This window comes from Oncorhynchus keta, chromosome 9 (assembly GCF_023373465.1).
Source record: "Oncorhynchus keta strain PuntledgeMale-10-30-2019 chromosome 9, Oket_V2, whole genome shotgun sequence".
NCBI lineage: Eukaryota > Metazoa > Chordata > Actinopteri > Salmoniformes > Salmonidae > Oncorhynchus > Oncorhynchus keta.
The window spans coordinates 28836804-28855012 of record NC_068429.1 but is presented as its reverse complement, the minus strand read 5'-3'; the positions used below and the strand labels follow the sequence as shown (position 1 = coordinate 28855012).

The following is an 18209-nucleotide window of genomic DNA, read 5'->3' as shown; positions in this document are numbered from 1 at the left end:
ACCGTTTCTTTTAAATAAACCCATGGTCTTTTGCGCTATAATTGATACAATATGAAAGTACAGAATACAGTTATTTGATTTTTTTTATTTAGCTAATACATTTCTCTGAATGAGATGCTGAATTATACACAGGTATAAACATGTCTAGTATATAATTTCCTGACAATAATAACAAAATCAAATGATGAGAATTTTTATAAAACTAAAACTAAAAAAGCACCAATGATCAGTCTCAGCCAGCTAAGGCAATCATGTTGAATGTTGATGTTAGGCTACTAATTGCCTGTGTTTAGGATACCAAAACAATTGGATAAATTAATAATACATTGACTTTCTAATAAACCCTGAACATTGTTCCTGAGAAATCAAATCAAATGTTATCTGTCACATGCACCGAATACAACCTTACCGTGAAATAATTACACCTACCTATCCCCCTACCTATCCCCTACCTATCCCCCTACCTATCCCCCTACCTATCCCACCTACCTATCCCTACCTATCCCCTACCTATCCCCCTACCTATCCCCCTACCTATCCCCCTACCTATCCCCCTACCTATCCCCCTACCTATCCCCCTACCTATCCCCCTACCTATCCCCCTACCTATCCCCCTACCTATCCCCCTACCTATCACCCCTACCTATCCCCCTACCTATCCCACCCCTATCCCCTACCTATCCCCCTACCTATCCCCCTACCTATCCCCCCTACCTATCCCCCTACCTATCCCCCTACCTATCCCCCTACCTATCCCCCTACCTATCCCCCTACCTATCCCCCTACCTATCCCCCCTATCCCCCTACCTATCCCCCTACCTATCCCCCCCTACCTATCCCCCTACCTATCCCCCTACCTATCCCCCTACCTATCCCCCTATCCCCCTACCCCCCTACCTATCCCCTACCTATCCCCCTACCTATCCCCTACCTATCCCCCTACCTATCCCCCCTACCTATCCCCCTACCTATCCCCCTACCTATCCCCCCTACCTATCCCCCCTACCTATCCCCCTACCTATCCCCCTACCTATCCTATCCCCCTACCTATCCCCTACCTATCCCCCTACCTATCCCCCTACCTATCCCCCTACCTATCCCCCTACCTATCCCCCTACCTATCCCCCTACCTATCCCCCTACCTATCCCCCTACCTATCCCCCTATCCCCCTACCTATCCCCCTACCTATCCCCCTACCTATCCCCCTACCTATCCCCCTACCTATCCCCCTACCTATCCCCCTACCTATCCCCCCCTACCTATCCCCCCCCCTATCCCCCTACCTATCCCCCTACCTATCCCCCTACCTATCCCCCCCTATACCTATCCCCCTACCTATCCCCCTACCTATCCCCCTACCTATCCCCCTACCTATCAGTGATCCAAGTGTGTTCGGAGACAACATTTAGAGAATAAGCCTTCTACTACAAAGGACACTGTGTCTACCCTTTTACCAAACATTTATATCAGCAATGCTTGGAAAGTTCTTTCTGGAGTTTGTAATGGAAGGTGGCTACTGATTTGGGGTTGAGTACTTATAAGATGTAACATAATACATATTCCTTTATGCAAGCTACTGCATGCTAAGACTGAACGCTCCCTGAGACCTTCCTGAATTCCCTGTTCGTTGGTTGGCCGTTACGCATAGAGACAGACCACTACAGCACTGAATTGTTCTGTGTCTGAAAATATTAAATGCACTGTTCTCAATGGCCCATATTCACAGTCTCAGAGTAGGAGGGCTGATCGAAGGATCAGGTCCCCAAATCCATATATTTATGATCTAATAGGCTAAACTGATCCTTGATCAGCACTCCTACACTAAAATGTTTTGTGAACACAGGCCAATGAAACCACCTCTTCAGCAATCCTAGCTTTGCTGAGCAGCTACAGTGTATGCTGCTTTTCTTTGAGCCTCAGCTCTTAATTTGTTGAACAAAGAGAGGACTCGGAAAGCGATTGCTCAGTGCTAAAGCAGGAGAGCCAGCAGCCCAACATAATGCCCCTTTATTAGAACACCTAAAACAGATTTAAAACACATCAAAAGAGTTATGTTTTTAATAATACACATCACGTAGTGTGCACATCAGTGTCTGTGTTGAATATCAAGACTGTACCTGAGACTGTACCATAAGAATGAGCTGAAACAAGCACTGACAGTATGCGGTACATCGTTTTTTACAAATAAGAAATAGGCCAGTAACAGAACATGTCAAGCATGAATGAAATAAGGTTTCTTGCCCCAATCACTGCCAAAAGGGAGGGAATAGGTTCATTCCAAGAGATCAGGGTTTTAGAACCTATTGGTTCTTATCTCATCTAAAGAAACAAGATCAACGACTCAACAGCAAGTTTTTTGGCCTCCTCAAGTACAAGCAGTGGTTTCTCAGTAAGCACCTTTTGAAAGGTCAGTGATGACCCATAAGACAACATTAGTCGTGTCCAAATAAAACACATTGTTGACCACTTGAATCCACTGCATCAGATAAAAAACAGACCATTCTAGCATAGGACTGTTCATACAGATGTAGGGTCTCATTTGAGCCAGTTTGCTACAGCAGGAAAATAATCCTGCATCAACAGGAAATGTGAATTATTATGTGGATTGTAATTAATGGACATTTTTTTTAGGGGTTGATACATTTGTTTTGTTACGGCAAATAAAGTCTGACATTTTCTAATGGAAATTACAAACTTTAGCCTTTTTAAAATTCAAATACACTACACGTTTGCATGTCCTGCTGTGCAGAAAAATTATCAGCAACAAAAGAGTGATTAAATATCTGTATACAAAATAAGTTGTTGGCTGTAATGGAAGGCTTTACAGCATCATAAACTTTCGTTCTAAAATGTTTTTGAAAAAAATTCTAAATAACCATTACATATAGAAATCAAAACAACATTATATAAATTATTCATTACACAACCAATGTCTCTGTAAACAAAAAATACAATTGTCCGAAAGAATTTGAGCCTGTGGAAGTTGATGCCCTCTCAAAGAGTAATTTATGTGGAGCCAGTCGACAAGAGAATTGATCGATGTTCTCCAACAAATATATCACATGGAAAGAGGAGTGATGCCCTCACAAAATGGTAGAGCGATTCCCTTTGTCCTCTTGTTCTCTAGATGTATTGGGGTCCTGAACACAGGCTCTTATCCTGGCTCTGTGAGTCCAAGCAAGTGGAAAAGGAGCAATAAGGGCCCCCTCTCTCCCTCTCTAGCTGAAACAGATGGGCCCGACGGTGAAGCCAAATTCATGTGTGAAGTTTCCACCCCCGAAGACAGCCACATCTCTCACAGGAAGCAGGTTGAGGTCCTCAAATTCAAACACAGACTCCCGCGGCTCCAGCGAATCCACCTCTTCTCCAGGCTGTCCCAGCATAAACACAGAAACACAGTGAATCAGAAATAGTTGAATCAGTAACACAGTTGGCCTGGGATAAGCATCAGAAATCCTGCAAACAGATGTCTTTCATGCTTGATATGCAGATATGGTATCTCTTTAATGATACAGTTACTTTAACAATGGGTGAAATATTTAAATAAATGTTTGTCTATTGCATCAAAATCAATGTACCATGCAGTCTTTAAGTGCTCCCAAGAAACTCTGCCTCCTTGTGTCTGCCAGGAACTTGACCTCTCTGTCTGTGTGACCCAGCCTGTGTCCCGGGTGGCATGAGTAGATGATCCTTTGCACGGCTTTCCAACTCTGCAACCTCAGGAAACGCATCTGAACCACATTGGCACCTGGGTAATAGAACTGCCAGTGGCCAGGGGAGACAGAGTGGTTGTTTGTGAACAATTATGCTTTATACCTCTGCTATGACAGTCTGAGAGACACCAGTACAAATTGAAAACAGCCAATTGATGCATTTTTTATTGAATTGAAGTAACTATGAATTGGCATGTTCAGAGAATAGTTGACAGAGGAGAGAGAGTATGACAGGCTGAGGAAGAGCGTGCATCAAAGAGGAGAATGAGAGAGTGATAGAGAATGATATCATGAAAGAGATAACAGTAAACCTGAAATCCTTGTTCCTGCTTGCTGAGCCATTGGAACGAGCTGTTTGTCTCTGAATCCTTTAGCCAGGCCTTCATGGTCATCTACAGGTATAAACAATTCTGATTATGTATGAGTATGGGTATTAAGTATGAATATGATTGTGGACATTAGGTTTCAATTGTCAGACATACAATGCTTGATGTCTTGAGTTCTAAAACGTTGACACTGATATCTGGAGGCAAATCACTTAAAAATGTGTCTGTTCACATTTGATATTAGCATTTAGCTCAAAGGCAAAACAATCTATTGGATTCCTGTCATAAATGGATTTGTTCTCCGCTAGTCCAGAGAGTATCTCATTATTCTGTAGCAACCTGCTGTATTTGGTATTGCAGGAGCATCCCCACTGAGGGATAAATAGAGAGGTGTGAGGGTGAGAGGTGAGGTACTGATGATGTTGTTGTCTACCTGGGCGTCTCGGGGGTGAAGGCAGGTCTGTGCCGGTGTGCCAGAGAAGTTGCAGTAGACTAGGAGAGCATCATTGGGGCTGCCCTGGTTGGGGTCAATATAATACATCCCTGTACAGACACACAGCAACCATAACCTCAGAGTTAATGTACCCTCATCCTGACCTGAAAAACTCCTGTATATTCACTAGTTTTCATATGAAAATTAGTGAATAGGGACACATTCTCTTGCGTGCACTTCTCTAGGGACATATTCTCTAGGGACACATTCTCTTGCGGGTACTTCTCTAGGGACACATTCTTTAGGGACACATTCTCTAGGAACACATTCTCTAGCGGGTACTTCTCTAGGGACACATTCTTTAGGGACACATTCTCTAGTGATTACTTATACTTTGAAAGGCCCAGCGGTTCTAAATCAAATCAAATTGTATTTGTCACATGCACCGAGGTATAGATAGACCTTACTGTGAAATGCTTGCTTACTTAAGACATTTTTTATGAAATAAACTCAATTAAAAATTAAAAGTAACACAATAAAATAACAATAAAGAGGCTACACTGTATATACAGGGGGTACAGGTTAGTCAAGGTAATTTGCACATGTAAGTAGGAGTAAAGTTACTATGCATAGATAATAAACAGTGAGTAGCAAGGCAAGGGCTGATTTCAAGGTTTTACTGTAACCTACAAAGCATTACATGGGCTTGCTCCTACCTATCTCTCTGATTTGGTCCTGCCGTACATACCTACACGTACGCTACGGTCACAAGACGCAGGCCTCCTAATTGTCCCTAGAATTTCTAAGCAAACAGCTGGAGGCAGGGATTTCTCCTATAGAGCTCAATTTTTATGGAATGGTCTGCCTACCCATGTAAGAGATGCAAACTCGGTCTCAACCTTTAAGTCTTTATTGAATACTCATCTCTTCAGTGGGTCATATGATTGAGTGTAGTCTGGCCCAGGAGTGGGAAGGTGAACGGAAAGGCTCTGGAGCAACGAACCACCTTTGCTGTCTCTGCCTGGCCGGTTCCCCTCTTTCCACTGGGATTCTCTAACCCTAACCCTAACCCTCTAACCCTATTACAGGGGCTGAGTCACTGGCTTACTGGGGCTCTTTCATACCATCCCAAGGAGGGGTGCGTCACTTGAGTGGGTTGAGTCACTGATGTGATCTTCCTGTTTGGGTTGACGCCCCCCCTTGGGTTGTGCAGTGGCGGAGATCTTTGTGGGCTTGTCTCAGAATGGTAAGTTGGTGGTAGAAGATATCCCTCTAGTGGTGTAGGGGCTGTGCTTTGGCAAAGTGGGTGGGGTTATATCCTTCCTGTTTGGCCCTATCCAGGGGTGTCCTCAGATGGGACCACAGTGTCTCCTGACCCCTCCTGTCTCAGCCTCCAGTATTTGTGCTGCAGTAGTTTATGTGTCGGGGGGCTAGGGTCAGTTTGTTATATCTGGAGTACTTCTCCTGTCCTATTCGGTGTCCTGTGTGAATTTAAGTGTGCTCTCTCTAATTCTCTCTCTCTCTCTCTCTCTCTCTCTCTCTCTCTCTCTCTCTCTCTCTCTCTCTCTCTCTCTCTCTCTCTCTCTCGGAGGACCTGAGCCCTAGGACCGTGCCTCGGGACTACCTGACATGATGACTCCTTGCTGTCCCCAGTCCACCTGGCCGTGCTGCTGCTCCAGTTTCAACTGTCCTGCCTTATTATTATTGGACCATGCTGGTCACTCATGAACATTTGAACATCTTGGCCATGTTCTGTTATAATCTCCACCCGGCACAGCCAGAAGAGGACTGGCTACCCCACATAGCGTGGTTCCTCTCTAGGTTTCTTCCTAGGTTTTGGCCTTTCAAGGGGGTTTTTCCTAGCCACCGTGCTTCTACACCTGCATTGCTTGCTGTTTGGGGTTTTAGGCTGGGTTTTTGTATAGCACTTTGAGATATCAGCTGATGTACGAAGGGCTATATAAATAAAGTTGATTTGATTTTGATTTGAGTAGCAGCAGTGTAAAAACAAAGGGGGGGGGTCAATGCAAATAGCCCGGGTGGCCATTTAATTAATTGTTCAGCGGTCTTATGGCTTTGGGGTAGATGCTGTTAAGGAGCCTTTTAGACCTAGACATGACACTCCGGTACAGCTTGCTGTGCGGTAGCAGAGAGAACAGTCTATGACCTGGGTGGCCTTTGGCCTTTCTCTGACACCGCCTATTATATAGGTCCTGGATGGCAGGAAGCTTGGCCCCAGTGATTTACTTGGCCGTACGCACTACCCTCCGTAGTACCTTATGGTCGGATGCAGAGAGGTTGTCGTACCCTTCTCACGTTGAGGGAGAGGTTGTTGTAATGGCACCACACTGCCAGGTCTCTGACCTCCTCCCTGTAGACTATCAGGCCTACCACTGTTGTGTCGTCAGCAAACTTAATGATGGTGCTGGAGTCATGCTTGGCAACACAGTCGTGGGTGAACAGGGCGTACAGGAGGGAACTAAGCATGCAGGATCCAGTGTCAGAGGGAGGTGTTTAGTCCCAGGGTCCTTAGCTTAGTGATGAGCTTTGTGGGCACTATGGTGTTGAATGATGAGCTGTAGTCATTGAACAGCATTTTCACATAGGTGTTCCTTTTGTCCATGTGGGAAAGGGAAGTGTGGAGTGCGATTGAGATTGCGTAATCTGTGGATCTGTTGGGGCGGTAAGCAATTGGAGTGGGTCTAGCGTTTCCGGGATGATTGGTGTTGATGTGAGGCAAGACCAGCCTTTCAAAGCACTTCATGTCTACCGACGTGAGTGCTACAGGGCGGTAGTCATTTAGGCAGGTTAACTTCACTTTCTTGGGCACAGAGACTATGGCGGTCTGCTTGAAACATGTAGGTATTACAGAGGGAGAGGTCAGGGAGAGGTTGAAAATGTCAGTGAAGACACTTGCTCACATCGGCTACGGAAAGCGTGATCACAGTCGTCTGGAACAGCTGGTACTCTCATGCATGCTTCAGTGTTGCTTGCCTCGAAGCAAGCATGAAATGAATTTAGCCTGTCTGGTAGGCTCACATTACTGGTTAGCTCACGGCTAGGTTTCTCTTTGTAGTCCATAATAGTTTGCAAGCCCTGCCACATCCGCCGAGCATCAGAGCCAGTATAGTATGATTCAATCTTAGTCCTGTATTGATGCTTTGCCTGTTTGATGGTTTGTCTGAGGGTATAGCGGGATTTCTTATTAGCGTCTGGATTAGTGTCGTGCTCCTTGAAAGCGGCAGCTCTAGCCTTTAGCTTGGTGCGAACGTTGCCTGTAATCCATGGCTTCTGGTTGGGATATGTACGTTTGGTCACTGTGGGGACGACGTCTTCGATGCACTTATTGATTCTAATTTGCATTGAAAACGTGAGAGTCCTGAGATTAGGATTCTGTGGCCATTCTTATGTGACTTTAAATTAGCTTTGAGTTATAAATATACAGTACAGGTATAGACAGAGGGTTTCTGACCGCTGGCGTAGTCGGGGTGGCAGAGCCACAGCTCCATGCAGGTGGTGGAAGGGTGCTCCTTGCTGCCATCAGGGGGGTCTACCAGCAGCCTCAGGTCCTGGTGCAGAGAATCCAGCAGGGTCTGGATCAGGGGGTAGTTGGGCTTATCTGACAGGTACTGAAGGTCCTACAATGGTGATGAGAATGATATGATCATTATGGAGTTATTCCTTCCACCAGTTCATCTAATGGCCTATTATATCTGCATCCCAAAAGTAGTGCAATAGGTAGGGAATACAACTTGAGACACAGACCTACTTGCTGATCATAAATGACTTGCCTTGAGTTGAGCAAGGGTCATGTTTAATGAGGGTCCTGGAAGTCCTGGGAGTCCAGGTGCCCCCTGAAACAAACACAACAAAAGAGTGGGACTAGGGTTGGAAAATTCCAGTAACTTTCCCAAAATGCCCAGGTTTTCCAGATATCCTGGTTGGAATAATGCTACAATCAGGTGGTAATATGCAGGAAATCGGGGAATCTTCCAAGCAGGATTTCTGGAAAACCTGGGAATTTTGGGAAAGTAACCCAGAATTTTGCAACCTTCAGTGCTGTGTAATGGATTCAATGGTATTGAGTCTCTGTGGTCAATGGACCAATGCGTATGAAATCAGTGTCACTTACCGGCAGGCCCCTTGTCCCAGGTTGCCCAGGAAATCCCTCAAAGCCTTTCAAACCCTATGGAAATACAGCCCATAGTGCGATGAGAGTGGACTTATACCATTCCATACTTGCAATGGCATATTCAAATGTAATTTGATGAGGAAATGCACACTTCCTATTACGTTCCTTTGTATCTTCCAGTGTGATGACATGATGTGGTTGTGAATGTTTTCTTTCAATCTAGACACTGTGAGACAAAGCTAACACACAACTCTACATGGTGTTTGGTTTTGAAAGAAGATAATGTGCGTATGATTTGAAAAGACGAGAAAATAAGATGTTATATCATACCTTCTCGCCAAACAAACCCTAGAGATAAAGAGAGAATAAAAGGAGATGAGTTTGAATATCAGTTCTGAAGCACACTGCTCTGCACGAACAGCTGTTTCAATCTTTCAATGCCCTCTTATTCGCTGCATTACGATCACATTAGCCACAGCTTCACTGCTTTTAGAGGCGAGGCAATGGCGTCTTCAATGGCCACAAGTTGAAAAGAGTAATAATCTATAGCTAAACCCGGAGAGAATGGCATAATGGCAGGACAGTCTGGTGATAATAAGGAAATGGACTTGAGTTAACAGAGTCTTGCTTATTAAGACAGTCTGCAATTAAAATGGAATTCGAGACGTTATCCTAATCGTCATAATAATGCCTCGATGAAGCATGCATAGCCTTCGTCTTGATGGTTAATAGACAGGGGGGTTGTTAAGCTACGTGGCTGAAAGATGAACTTTGTGGTCTAGTGCTCGTTTGTCCTCGCAAGAACCTTTGATTTCCCGTCGGCTGTGCCCCAAATGGCACCCTATTCTATACTGCAGTACATAAGGAATAGAGGGCCATTTGGGCGGCAGTGAGTGTTGTGCCAGTAATCGAAATGTCACCGGTTCGAATCCCCGAGCCAACTAGGTGAAAAATCTGTTGATGTGCCCTTGAGCAAGGCACTTAACCCTATTTGCTCCTGTAAGTCACTCTGGATAAGTGTGTCTGCTAAATGACTGCTAAATGACTGAAATGTCAAATGCGGGAAGATTTAAAAGGGCTTGAGAAAATATTTCTGAGATTATCCAGAAGGGGGACTTACAGGTAGTCCTGGCATCCCAGGTGTTCCTCTTGGCCCAGACGGTCCAATATTCCCCTGGTGGGAAATAATAGATAATGAAACGTCAATGAAAAGTTATCAATCAATCTTTTCAGAAAGTAAAAGGAATCAAAACTCTGATGGATCAGTTTAGATTGAATGAACCTCATCATGGCTTTTGACAATTGTTACTCGTGGATATGGTGTTATCATAGAGAGTTCTTGCTATAGATGTTTTGAGAGGAACAGTGTGTTCAGATAGTGTTGTTTTACCTGATCTCCCTTTGGGCCCACCTGTCCTGGCACCCCAACAGGACCCAGACTACCCTGTAAAACATTAAGTTAGTCAGTCTGTCTGTCCTGGCACCCCAACAGGACCCAGACTACCCTGTAAAACATTAAGTTAGTCAGTCTGTCTGTCCTGGCACCCCAACAGGACCCAGACTACCCTGTAAAACATAAAGTTAGTCAGTCCGTCTGTCCTGGCACCCCAACAGGACCCAGACTACCCTGTAAAACATAAAGTTAGTCAGTCTGTCTGTCCTGGCACCCCAACAGGACCCAGACTACCCTGTAAAACATAACGTTAGTCAGTCTGTCTGTCCTGGCACCCCAACAGGACCCAGACTACCCTGTAAAACATAAAGTTAGTCAGTCTGTCTGTCCTGGCACCCCAACAGGACCCAGACTACTCTGTAAAACATCAAGTTAGCCAGTCTGTCTGTCCTGGCACCCCAACAGGACCCATACTACTCTGTAAAACATCAAGTTAGCCAGTCTGTCTGTCCTGGCACCCCAACAGGACCCAGACTACTCTGTAAAACATAAAGTTAGCCAGTCTGTCTGTCCTGGCACCCCAACAGGACCCAGACTACTCTGTAAAACATCAAGTTAGCCAGTCTGTCTGTCCTGGCACCCCAACAGGACCCAGACTACTCTGTAAAACATCAAGTTAGCCAGTCTGTCTGTCCTGGCACCCCAACAGGACCCAGACTACTCTGTAAAACATCAAGTTAGCCAGTCTGTCTGTCCTGGCACCCCAACAGGACCCAGACTACTCTGTAAAACATCAAGTTAGCCAGTCTGTCTGTCCTGGCACCCCAACAGGACCCAGACTACTCTGTAAAACATCAAGTTAGCCAGTCTGTCTGTCCTGGCACCCCAACAGGACCCTGATGACCTTGTAAAACTTACGTCTGTCACAGCCCATCTACTATTTACAGCAGAGTATTTTAGGAAACGTCATATTTCTAGATTGTTGCCAAACCTGTCAGTATGTCGTTTTTCTATGGTGTTAAACCTGATACCAGGGCTCGTTTGTAGTGTCTCAGATTAAGAGTGCTGATCTGGAGACTTTTTATGAATGCCAGAAGTTTTTCACACAGAAGTCAGAACCAGAAGTACCTTTAGGCCATCACGCCCTGGCAGACCGAGCGGCCCTATGTTCCCCTTTTCTCCCTGTGGGGAGAGGAACACAGAGGGTGAAGTCTTCACAGTGCATTTCTCTCTAAATTCACTCGTATCAACAATTCAGCCTGATCTATTCATACCTCACTCCCTTTTTCACCCTGATCCCCCCTGTCTCCTCCCAAGCCTGGGATTCCCTGAGAGAGAAAAGACATCCATCAGTTGTGTATCAATCATCAGCTGATCTAAAGCATTATCATGTAGCAATGCATTGCTTTCAACATCCTTTTCTCTAATCAAATAATATTTCTGACAAAGGAGAAGTACGTAAGAGACTCTCCTGCCTGGGATTGAATTATGAAATGGTGAAATAGATGACGACAGTCCTAATTGATGAGAGTAGAAATCTGTTGGACTTACTATAGACCCCACCCATCCTGGAACACCAGTCAATCCCACATGTCCCCTCTCTCCCTGTAGGAATGACAGGAAATGTTGGTGCACGCCATGAAATATTATAGTATCATGGTTAAGAGATCGTTGTGTATGTGTGTGTGACCCTTCACATCACCCAACATCTGACCTTTGGTCCTCTCTCTCCTCTTGTGCCCCTGATTCCAGCCTTGCCTCTTTTCCCCTGTGGATGTTTACAATGTTGGTGAACGAGGCAATACACACAGGGTAAAACACACTGACACATATCGGTCGTCTCCTAAATGACACCCTATTCCCTTTATAGTCCACTCAAAAGTAATGCACAATAAAGGGAATAGCGTGTCATGTATATATGGAACAGGGCACCAGTTGGGATGCATCCCTCATCTTTCATTCAGGAACCTGAATAATATTTGTTATCTTTCTAGAATACACCCCTTTTATTTCCACTGTTACATTGAATGGATTGAAGGAAGGGGCTCTTACACTCCTTCCGATGTGACCTGTCTTTCCAGGTGATCCATCTCTGCCGTCATCTCCCTGTAGAGAAAACACAGCATCAACAAACAGGGGGACCTAGTCTAGCCTCTCTGTATGCATGAGTGTCTCCAGAGAGGTGAGGAGAATATGGGACCTGAGACTGGGTTTCACAGCACAAGAAGAGAAGAGAACAATAGAGAAACAGAGAATCCTGATCTCACCTTCTCTCCTTTCAGTCCCTGTTTTCCCTCAGGTCCTGGGTTTCCCCTGACACCCTGAAACATTCAACACAGTAGAATGACTTAAAGAAACTTACCAGATGTCAGAGAAAGATAATAGGGTAGAAAATATTAGTGACCTTCTGGTAGTGCTGCTAGTTTTTCAATATCACAATATGCCCATTTGACACTGCTTGAGGTCATCAATATCGGCTAAATAATAAACTTAGACGGACACCGGTTGCTATAAGAGCATAATTAACTAATTACATAATCTGTGGCATCCCTTTGCCCCACCCCTGTGTTTGTGAACTCACCAATGCCCCTAGGGGACCTTCTGGCCCCTGGGCTCCCACCTCACCCTGTGGCCCCTGTGGTGGGAGAGGAGACAACAAACAAGGAAGAATGAAGCAGAAGCAAAGAGTAAAATATAATACAGAGTTAATGGTAGATATGTGTATGAGGTGCGGGACATAGCCTGAGTGCGGGACATGTTTGACTTGATAATGAGCAATGGAGCTGGCAAGTATACAAGCAGATCTGGGACCAGGCTAAGATGTTGCTGTTCTTTACCTCCAAACCAAGAAGTGCTGGGGGCCCTCTGATGCCTGGCAGACCGTCAACCCCCTAGAGAGACAATTACAAAATCCAAACATACATTGTAGACTATTTTTGAGTTAGTACAGTATATTTTGAAAATGATATTCATAATAAAACCAGACATTAAATTGGGGTTAAATGGTCTACTGTCTATTTCCCATGAACATTGGACTTGCTTTAGGGGCCAAACTGACTGCAACACTGAATGGGCTCACCTGTTCTCCTGGCTCGCCCGGTCCCCCTGGCTCCCCTTTCTCTCCATCTAGTCCTGGCTCACCTTTATGGCCCAAGTCTCCCTCAGTCCCAACCTTCCCTACTGGACCCTGCAATAGATACCACACCAGCACATGGACAATGTTATTCGTAGGAGAATCACTGGGAACATGGCTGACTTGACTAGACCATGGTCTAAGAGACAGTGAGACACTGACCTGTGGTCCTGGCTTCCCTCTGTCACCTCTGACTCCTTGAAGTCCAGCCACCCCCTTAGAATACAACAACAAGACAACATGAAATCAGACCAAAAGGACAAATGGATAATGCCATTCACCATGCACTTAGGTTATGAAGCGACCCTTACCGGAGGTCCTGTTTTGCCTTGAGGTCCGATGGCTCTGCTAGGCCCAGACTCCCCCTGGGGAGAAAAAAATTGGAATTATAGATGGAAGCGTTTATAATTTCCCTATCCTGAATTGCTACTCCATTTGGTGTGCAGGCCAGGGAATTAAGATATTACCTTCTCTCCTTGAGGTCCATCAGGCCCTGGAGGCCCCCTAGGGCCCATAATACCCTGGGAAGAAATAGAAGAGACCAACGGATCACTGTACATCCTGACAACACTCATCGCAAACCTGAGTGTTTCCCCGATTCCTTGCATCCGATCTCCTTGCTTCCTCCTCAACCATACTGGAGGAGAAGATTCAAGGTCCCTCACTTCTTCTCCAATGGGTTTTGAGAAAGAAGCAAGAAAAGTGGGTGTGAGGAGTCGAGGAAAAATTAATCGAGAAAGGGCCTAACAGAGCAGAGAAGTCTAACCCAAGGACGCCAGAGGACAAAAATCAGTTAACCACCTGACTGGGGAACTCAATTTAACCTTGCGCAATACCCTAGATGCAGTTGCACCCCTAAAAACTAAAAACATTTCTCATAAGAAACTAGCTCCCTGGTACACAGAAAATACCCGAGCTCTGAAGCAAGCTTCCAGAAAATTGGAACGGAAATGGCGCCACACCAAACTGGAAGTCTTCCGACTAGCTTGGAAAGACAGTACCGTGCAGTACCGAAGAGCCCTTACTGCTGCTCGATCATCCTATTTTTCTAACTTAATTGAGGAAAATAAGAACAATCCAAAATTACTTTTTGATACTGTCGCAAAGCTAACTAAAAAGCAGCATTCCCCAAGAGAGGATGGCTTTCACTTTAGCAGTGATGAATTCATGAACTTCTTTGAGGAAAAGATCATGATTATTAGAAAGCAAATTACGGACTCCTCTTTAAATCTGCGTATTCCTTCAAAGCTCAGTTGTCCTGAGTCTGCACAACTCTGCCAGGACCTAGGATCAAGAGAGACGCTCAAGTGTTTTAGTACTATATCTCTTGACACAATGATGAAAATAATCATGGCTTCTAAAACTTCAAGCTGCATACTGGACCCTATTCCAACTAAACTACTGAAAGAGCTGCTTCCTGTGCTTGGCCCTCCTATGTTGAACATAATAAACGGCTCTCTATCCACCGGATGTGTCCCAAACTCACTAAAAGTGGCAGTAATAAAGCCTCTCTTGAAAAAGCCAAACCTTGCGCCAGAAAATAGAAACAACTATCGGCCCATATCGAATCTTCCATTACTCTCAAAATTTTTAGAAAAGGCTGTTGCGCAGCAACTCACTGCCTTCCTGAAGACAAACAATGTATACCAAATGCTTCAGTCTGGTTTTAGACCCCATCTTAGCACTGAGACTGCACTTGTGAAGGTGGTAAACAACCTTTTAATGGCATCAGACCGAGGCTCTGCATCTGTCCTCGTGCTCCTAGACCTTAGTGCTGCTTTTGATACCATCGATCACCACATTCTTTTGGAGAGATTGGAAACCCAAATTGGTCTACATGGACAAGTTCTGGCCTGGTTTAGATCTTATCTGTCGGAAAGATATCAGTTTGTCTCTGTGAATGGTTGGTCCTCTGACAAATCAACTGTACATTTTGGTGTTCCTCAAGATTCCATTTTAGGACCACTATTGTTTTCACTATGTATTTTATCTCTTGGGGATGTCATTTGAAAACATAATGTAAACTTTCACTGCTATCCGGATGACACACAGCTGTACATTTCAATGAAACATGGTGAAGCCCCAAAATTGCCTTCGCTAGAAGCATGTGTTTCAGACATAAGGAAATGGATGGCTGCAATCTTTCTACTTTTAAACTCGGACAAAACAGAGATGCTTGTTCTAGGTCCCAAGAAACAAAGAGATCTTCTGTTGAATCTGACAATTAATCTTAATGGTTGTACAGTCGTCTCAAATAAAACTGTGAAGGACCTCGGCGTTACTCTGGACCCTGATCTCTCTTTTGAAGAACATATCAAGACCATTTCAAGGAAAGCGTTTTTCCATCTACGTAACATTGCAAAAATCAGAAACTTTCTGTCCAAAAATTATGCAGAAAATGAATCCATGCTTTTGTCACTTCTAGGTTAGACTACTGCAATGCTCTACTTTCCGGTTACCCGGATAAAGCACTAAATAAACTTCAGTTAGTGCTAAATACGGCTGCTAGAATCCTGACCAGAAACAAAAAAAATTGATCACATTACTCCAGTGCTAGCCTCCCTACACTGGCTTCCTGTCAAGCCAAGGCTGATTTCAAGGTTTTACTGCTAACCTACAAAGCATTACATGGGCTTGTTCCTACCTATCTCTCTGATTTGGTCCTGCAGTACATACCTACACGTACACTACGGTCACAAGACGCAGGCCTCCTAGAATTTCTAAGCAAACAGCTGGAGGCAGGGCTTTCTCCTATAGAGCTCCATTTTAGTGGAATGGTCTGCCTACCCATGTAAGAGACGCAAACTCGGTCTCAACCTTTAAGTCTTTACTGAAGACTCATCTCTTCAGTGGGTCATATGATTGAGTGTAGTCTGGCCCAGGAGTGGGAAGGTGAACGGGTAGGCTCTGGAGCAACGAACCGCCCTTGCCGTCTCTGCCTGGCCGGTTCCCCTCTTTCCACTGGGATTCTCTGCCTCTAACCCTATTACCGGGGCTGAGTCACTGGCTTACTGGGGCTCTTTCATAGAGTCCCTGGGGGGGTGCGTCACTTGAGTGGGTTGAGTCACTGATGTGATCTTCCTGTCCGGTTTGGCGCCCCCCAGTACTTCTCCTGTCCTATTCGGTGGGTGTCCTGTGAATTTAAGTGTGCTCTCTCTAATTCTCTCTTTCTCTCTTTCTTTCTCTCTCTCGGAGGACCTGAGCCCTAGGACCATGCCTCAGGACTACCTGACATGATGACTCCTTGCTGTCCCCAGTCCACCTGGCCGTGCTGCTGCTCCAGTTTCAACTGATCTGCCTTATTATTATTGGGCCATGCTGGTCATTTATGAACATTTGAACATCTTGGCCATGTTCTGTTATAATCTCCACCCGGCACAGCCAAAAGAGGACTGGCCACCCGTCATAGCCTGGTTCCTCTCTAGGTTTCTTCCTAGGTTTTGGCCTTTCTCTGAAGTTTTTCCTAGCCACCGTGCTTCTACACCTGCATTGCTTGCTGTTTGGGGTTTTAGGCTGGGTTTCTGTACAGCACTTTGAGATATCAGCTGATGTACGAAGGGCTATATAAATACATTTGATTTGATTTGATTTAACCTATTGGGAAAGAAATTGTGCAAAAATGGACATTGATCAATGCCAGTTAATGTCAACTTTTTAAAATGTATTTTTTACTCTGAGTGACATATATAGTATCTGATGCTTGTAAAAAAAAAAACACGTCACTTCCTGACTCACCTGTAGCCCTGACAAGCCTGCAGGTCCTATTTCTCCCATGAATCCTGACTGACTCTGGTGGATACAGAACAGAGGTGACCAGTCATCAAATTGATCACCCAAAGCCACGTCTCAAAAATCATATTGAAAATCACTTCTGTTGATTCCGTTTCATGGTTTCAAAACATTAACTAGAATGTGCAGCTCATTATGTATTGGCATCTGGGCACTCACCATAAGTCCGATGTGGCCCTTCTCTCCTTTTGGTCCCTTCTCCCCATTTTGCCCCAAGGTCCCCCATGGACCCTCCCGCCCTGTGGGCCCCAGTGGCCCCACATCACCCTACAAATAACAGCCATGTCAGTCAGACATCACCATGATGTCATTTATTATTATTTTTTTAATGTTTTGAATTCTACCCCATTTTCTCCCCAATTTCGTGGTATCCAATTGTTAGTAGTTACTATCTTGTCTCATCGCTACAACTCCTTTACGGGCTCGGGAGAGACGAAGGTTGAAAGCCATGCGTAACACAACCCAACCAAGCCGCACTGCTTCTTAACACAGCGCGCATCCAACCCGGAAGCCAGCCGCACCAATGTGTCGGAGGAAACACCGTGCACCTGGCGACCTGGTTAGCATGCACTGTGCCCGGCCCTGCCCGGCCCGCCACAGGAGTCTCTAGCATGCGATGAGACAAGGATATCCCAACCGGCCAAACCCTCCCTAACCCCGACGATGCTCGGCCAATTGTGCGTCGCCCCACGGACCTCCCGGTCGCGGCCTGCTGCGACAGAGCCTGGGCTCGAACCCAGAGTCTCTTGTCCATGATGTAATTTCAGAGGTTATTTCAACCACAATTCAACCTATTTGTAATGATGCTATTTCAACCACATTTCAACCTGTTTGTAATGACTATTTCAACCAGATCTCAACCCATTTGTAATTTCATTACTTCAACAAGATTTTAACCTGTTTGTAATTACTTTATTTCAACCAGATTTCAACTTGTTTGTAACCACAACCAACACTTATATGGCCCTGTCAAAAATTTGTGTCAAACGCACAAATGTTAATCAATGAATAGATATGCAATATACTGTACACACAGCACATTTATATTGATGGCTTAAATATGTAAATCACTGAGTGCCGAAAAGTCAGTGTTTGTTAACCTTCTCCCCTTTGGGACCTGGACCACCAGCAACGCCAAGAGGTCCAACATCACCCTGAGAACCAAAGAGACATCTCTTGAATTACTGTACACTGCTGAGTATACTGTATGTGTATGGTCTGGTTGTGTGTATGATGCCTGGGTAAATGGATGTGTACTAGGTACACATGTGAGAATCTACAGGTGATGG

The 18209-nt window shown here is 45.0% G+C and overlaps 2 protein-coding genes across 3 annotated transcripts in view; both read right to left on the bottom strand.

The window, feature by feature from the left end:
- Positions 1 to 1476: 1476 nt before the first annotated feature.
- Positions 1477 to 17674, bottom strand: LOC118388079 (collagen alpha-1(II) chain-like). Its single transcript, XM_035776936.2, has 25 exons — positions 17657 to 17674; positions 17080 to 17187; positions 16867 to 16920; positions 13599 to 13652; positions 13443 to 13496; positions 13294 to 13347; positions 13078 to 13185; positions 12836 to 12889; positions 12580 to 12633; positions 12266 to 12319; positions 12051 to 12104; positions 11713 to 11766; positions 11550 to 11603; positions 11273 to 11326; positions 11127 to 11180; positions 9996 to 10049; positions 9726 to 9779; positions 8936 to 8953; positions 8606 to 8659; positions 8265 to 8327; positions 7946 to 8111; positions 4474 to 4583; positions 4026 to 4106; positions 3580 to 3762; positions 1477 to 3372 (listed from the first exon to the last, which is right to left on the bottom strand). The coding sequence occupies exons 1-25, from the start codon at positions 17672 to 17674 to the stop codon at positions 3220 to 3222; spliced, it is 1818 nt and encodes a 605-aa protein (XP_035632829.1). The 3' UTR covers positions 1477 to 3219.
- LOC118387463 (collagen alpha-2(IX) chain-like) overlaps positions 17206 to 18209 on the bottom strand; it is a 124622-nt gene continuing 123618 nt past the window's right edge. For both annotated transcript variants that reach the window (XM_035775855.2, XM_052525633.1), the window contains one exon: positions 17206 to 18074. In XM_035775855.2, the coding sequence (XP_035631748.1) occupies positions 18006 to 18074 (69 nt within the window). In that variant the 3' untranslated portion in view covers positions 17206 to 18005. The remainder of the gene's footprint in view (positions 18075 to 18209) is intronic.

Excerpts from the sequence above, each read along its gene's own strand:
- LOC118388079 (XM_035776936.2), bottom strand. Across the intron at positions 12,634-12,835 it reads CAGCACTTCTTGGTTTGGAG|GGGCCACAGGGTGAGGTGGG; the intron begins GTAAAGAACAGC and ends CTCCCACCACAG. Across the intron at positions 11,327-11,549 it reads CAGGATGGGTGGGGTCTATA|GGAATCCCAGGCTTGGGAGG; the intron begins GTAAGTCCAACA and ends TTTCTCTCTCAG.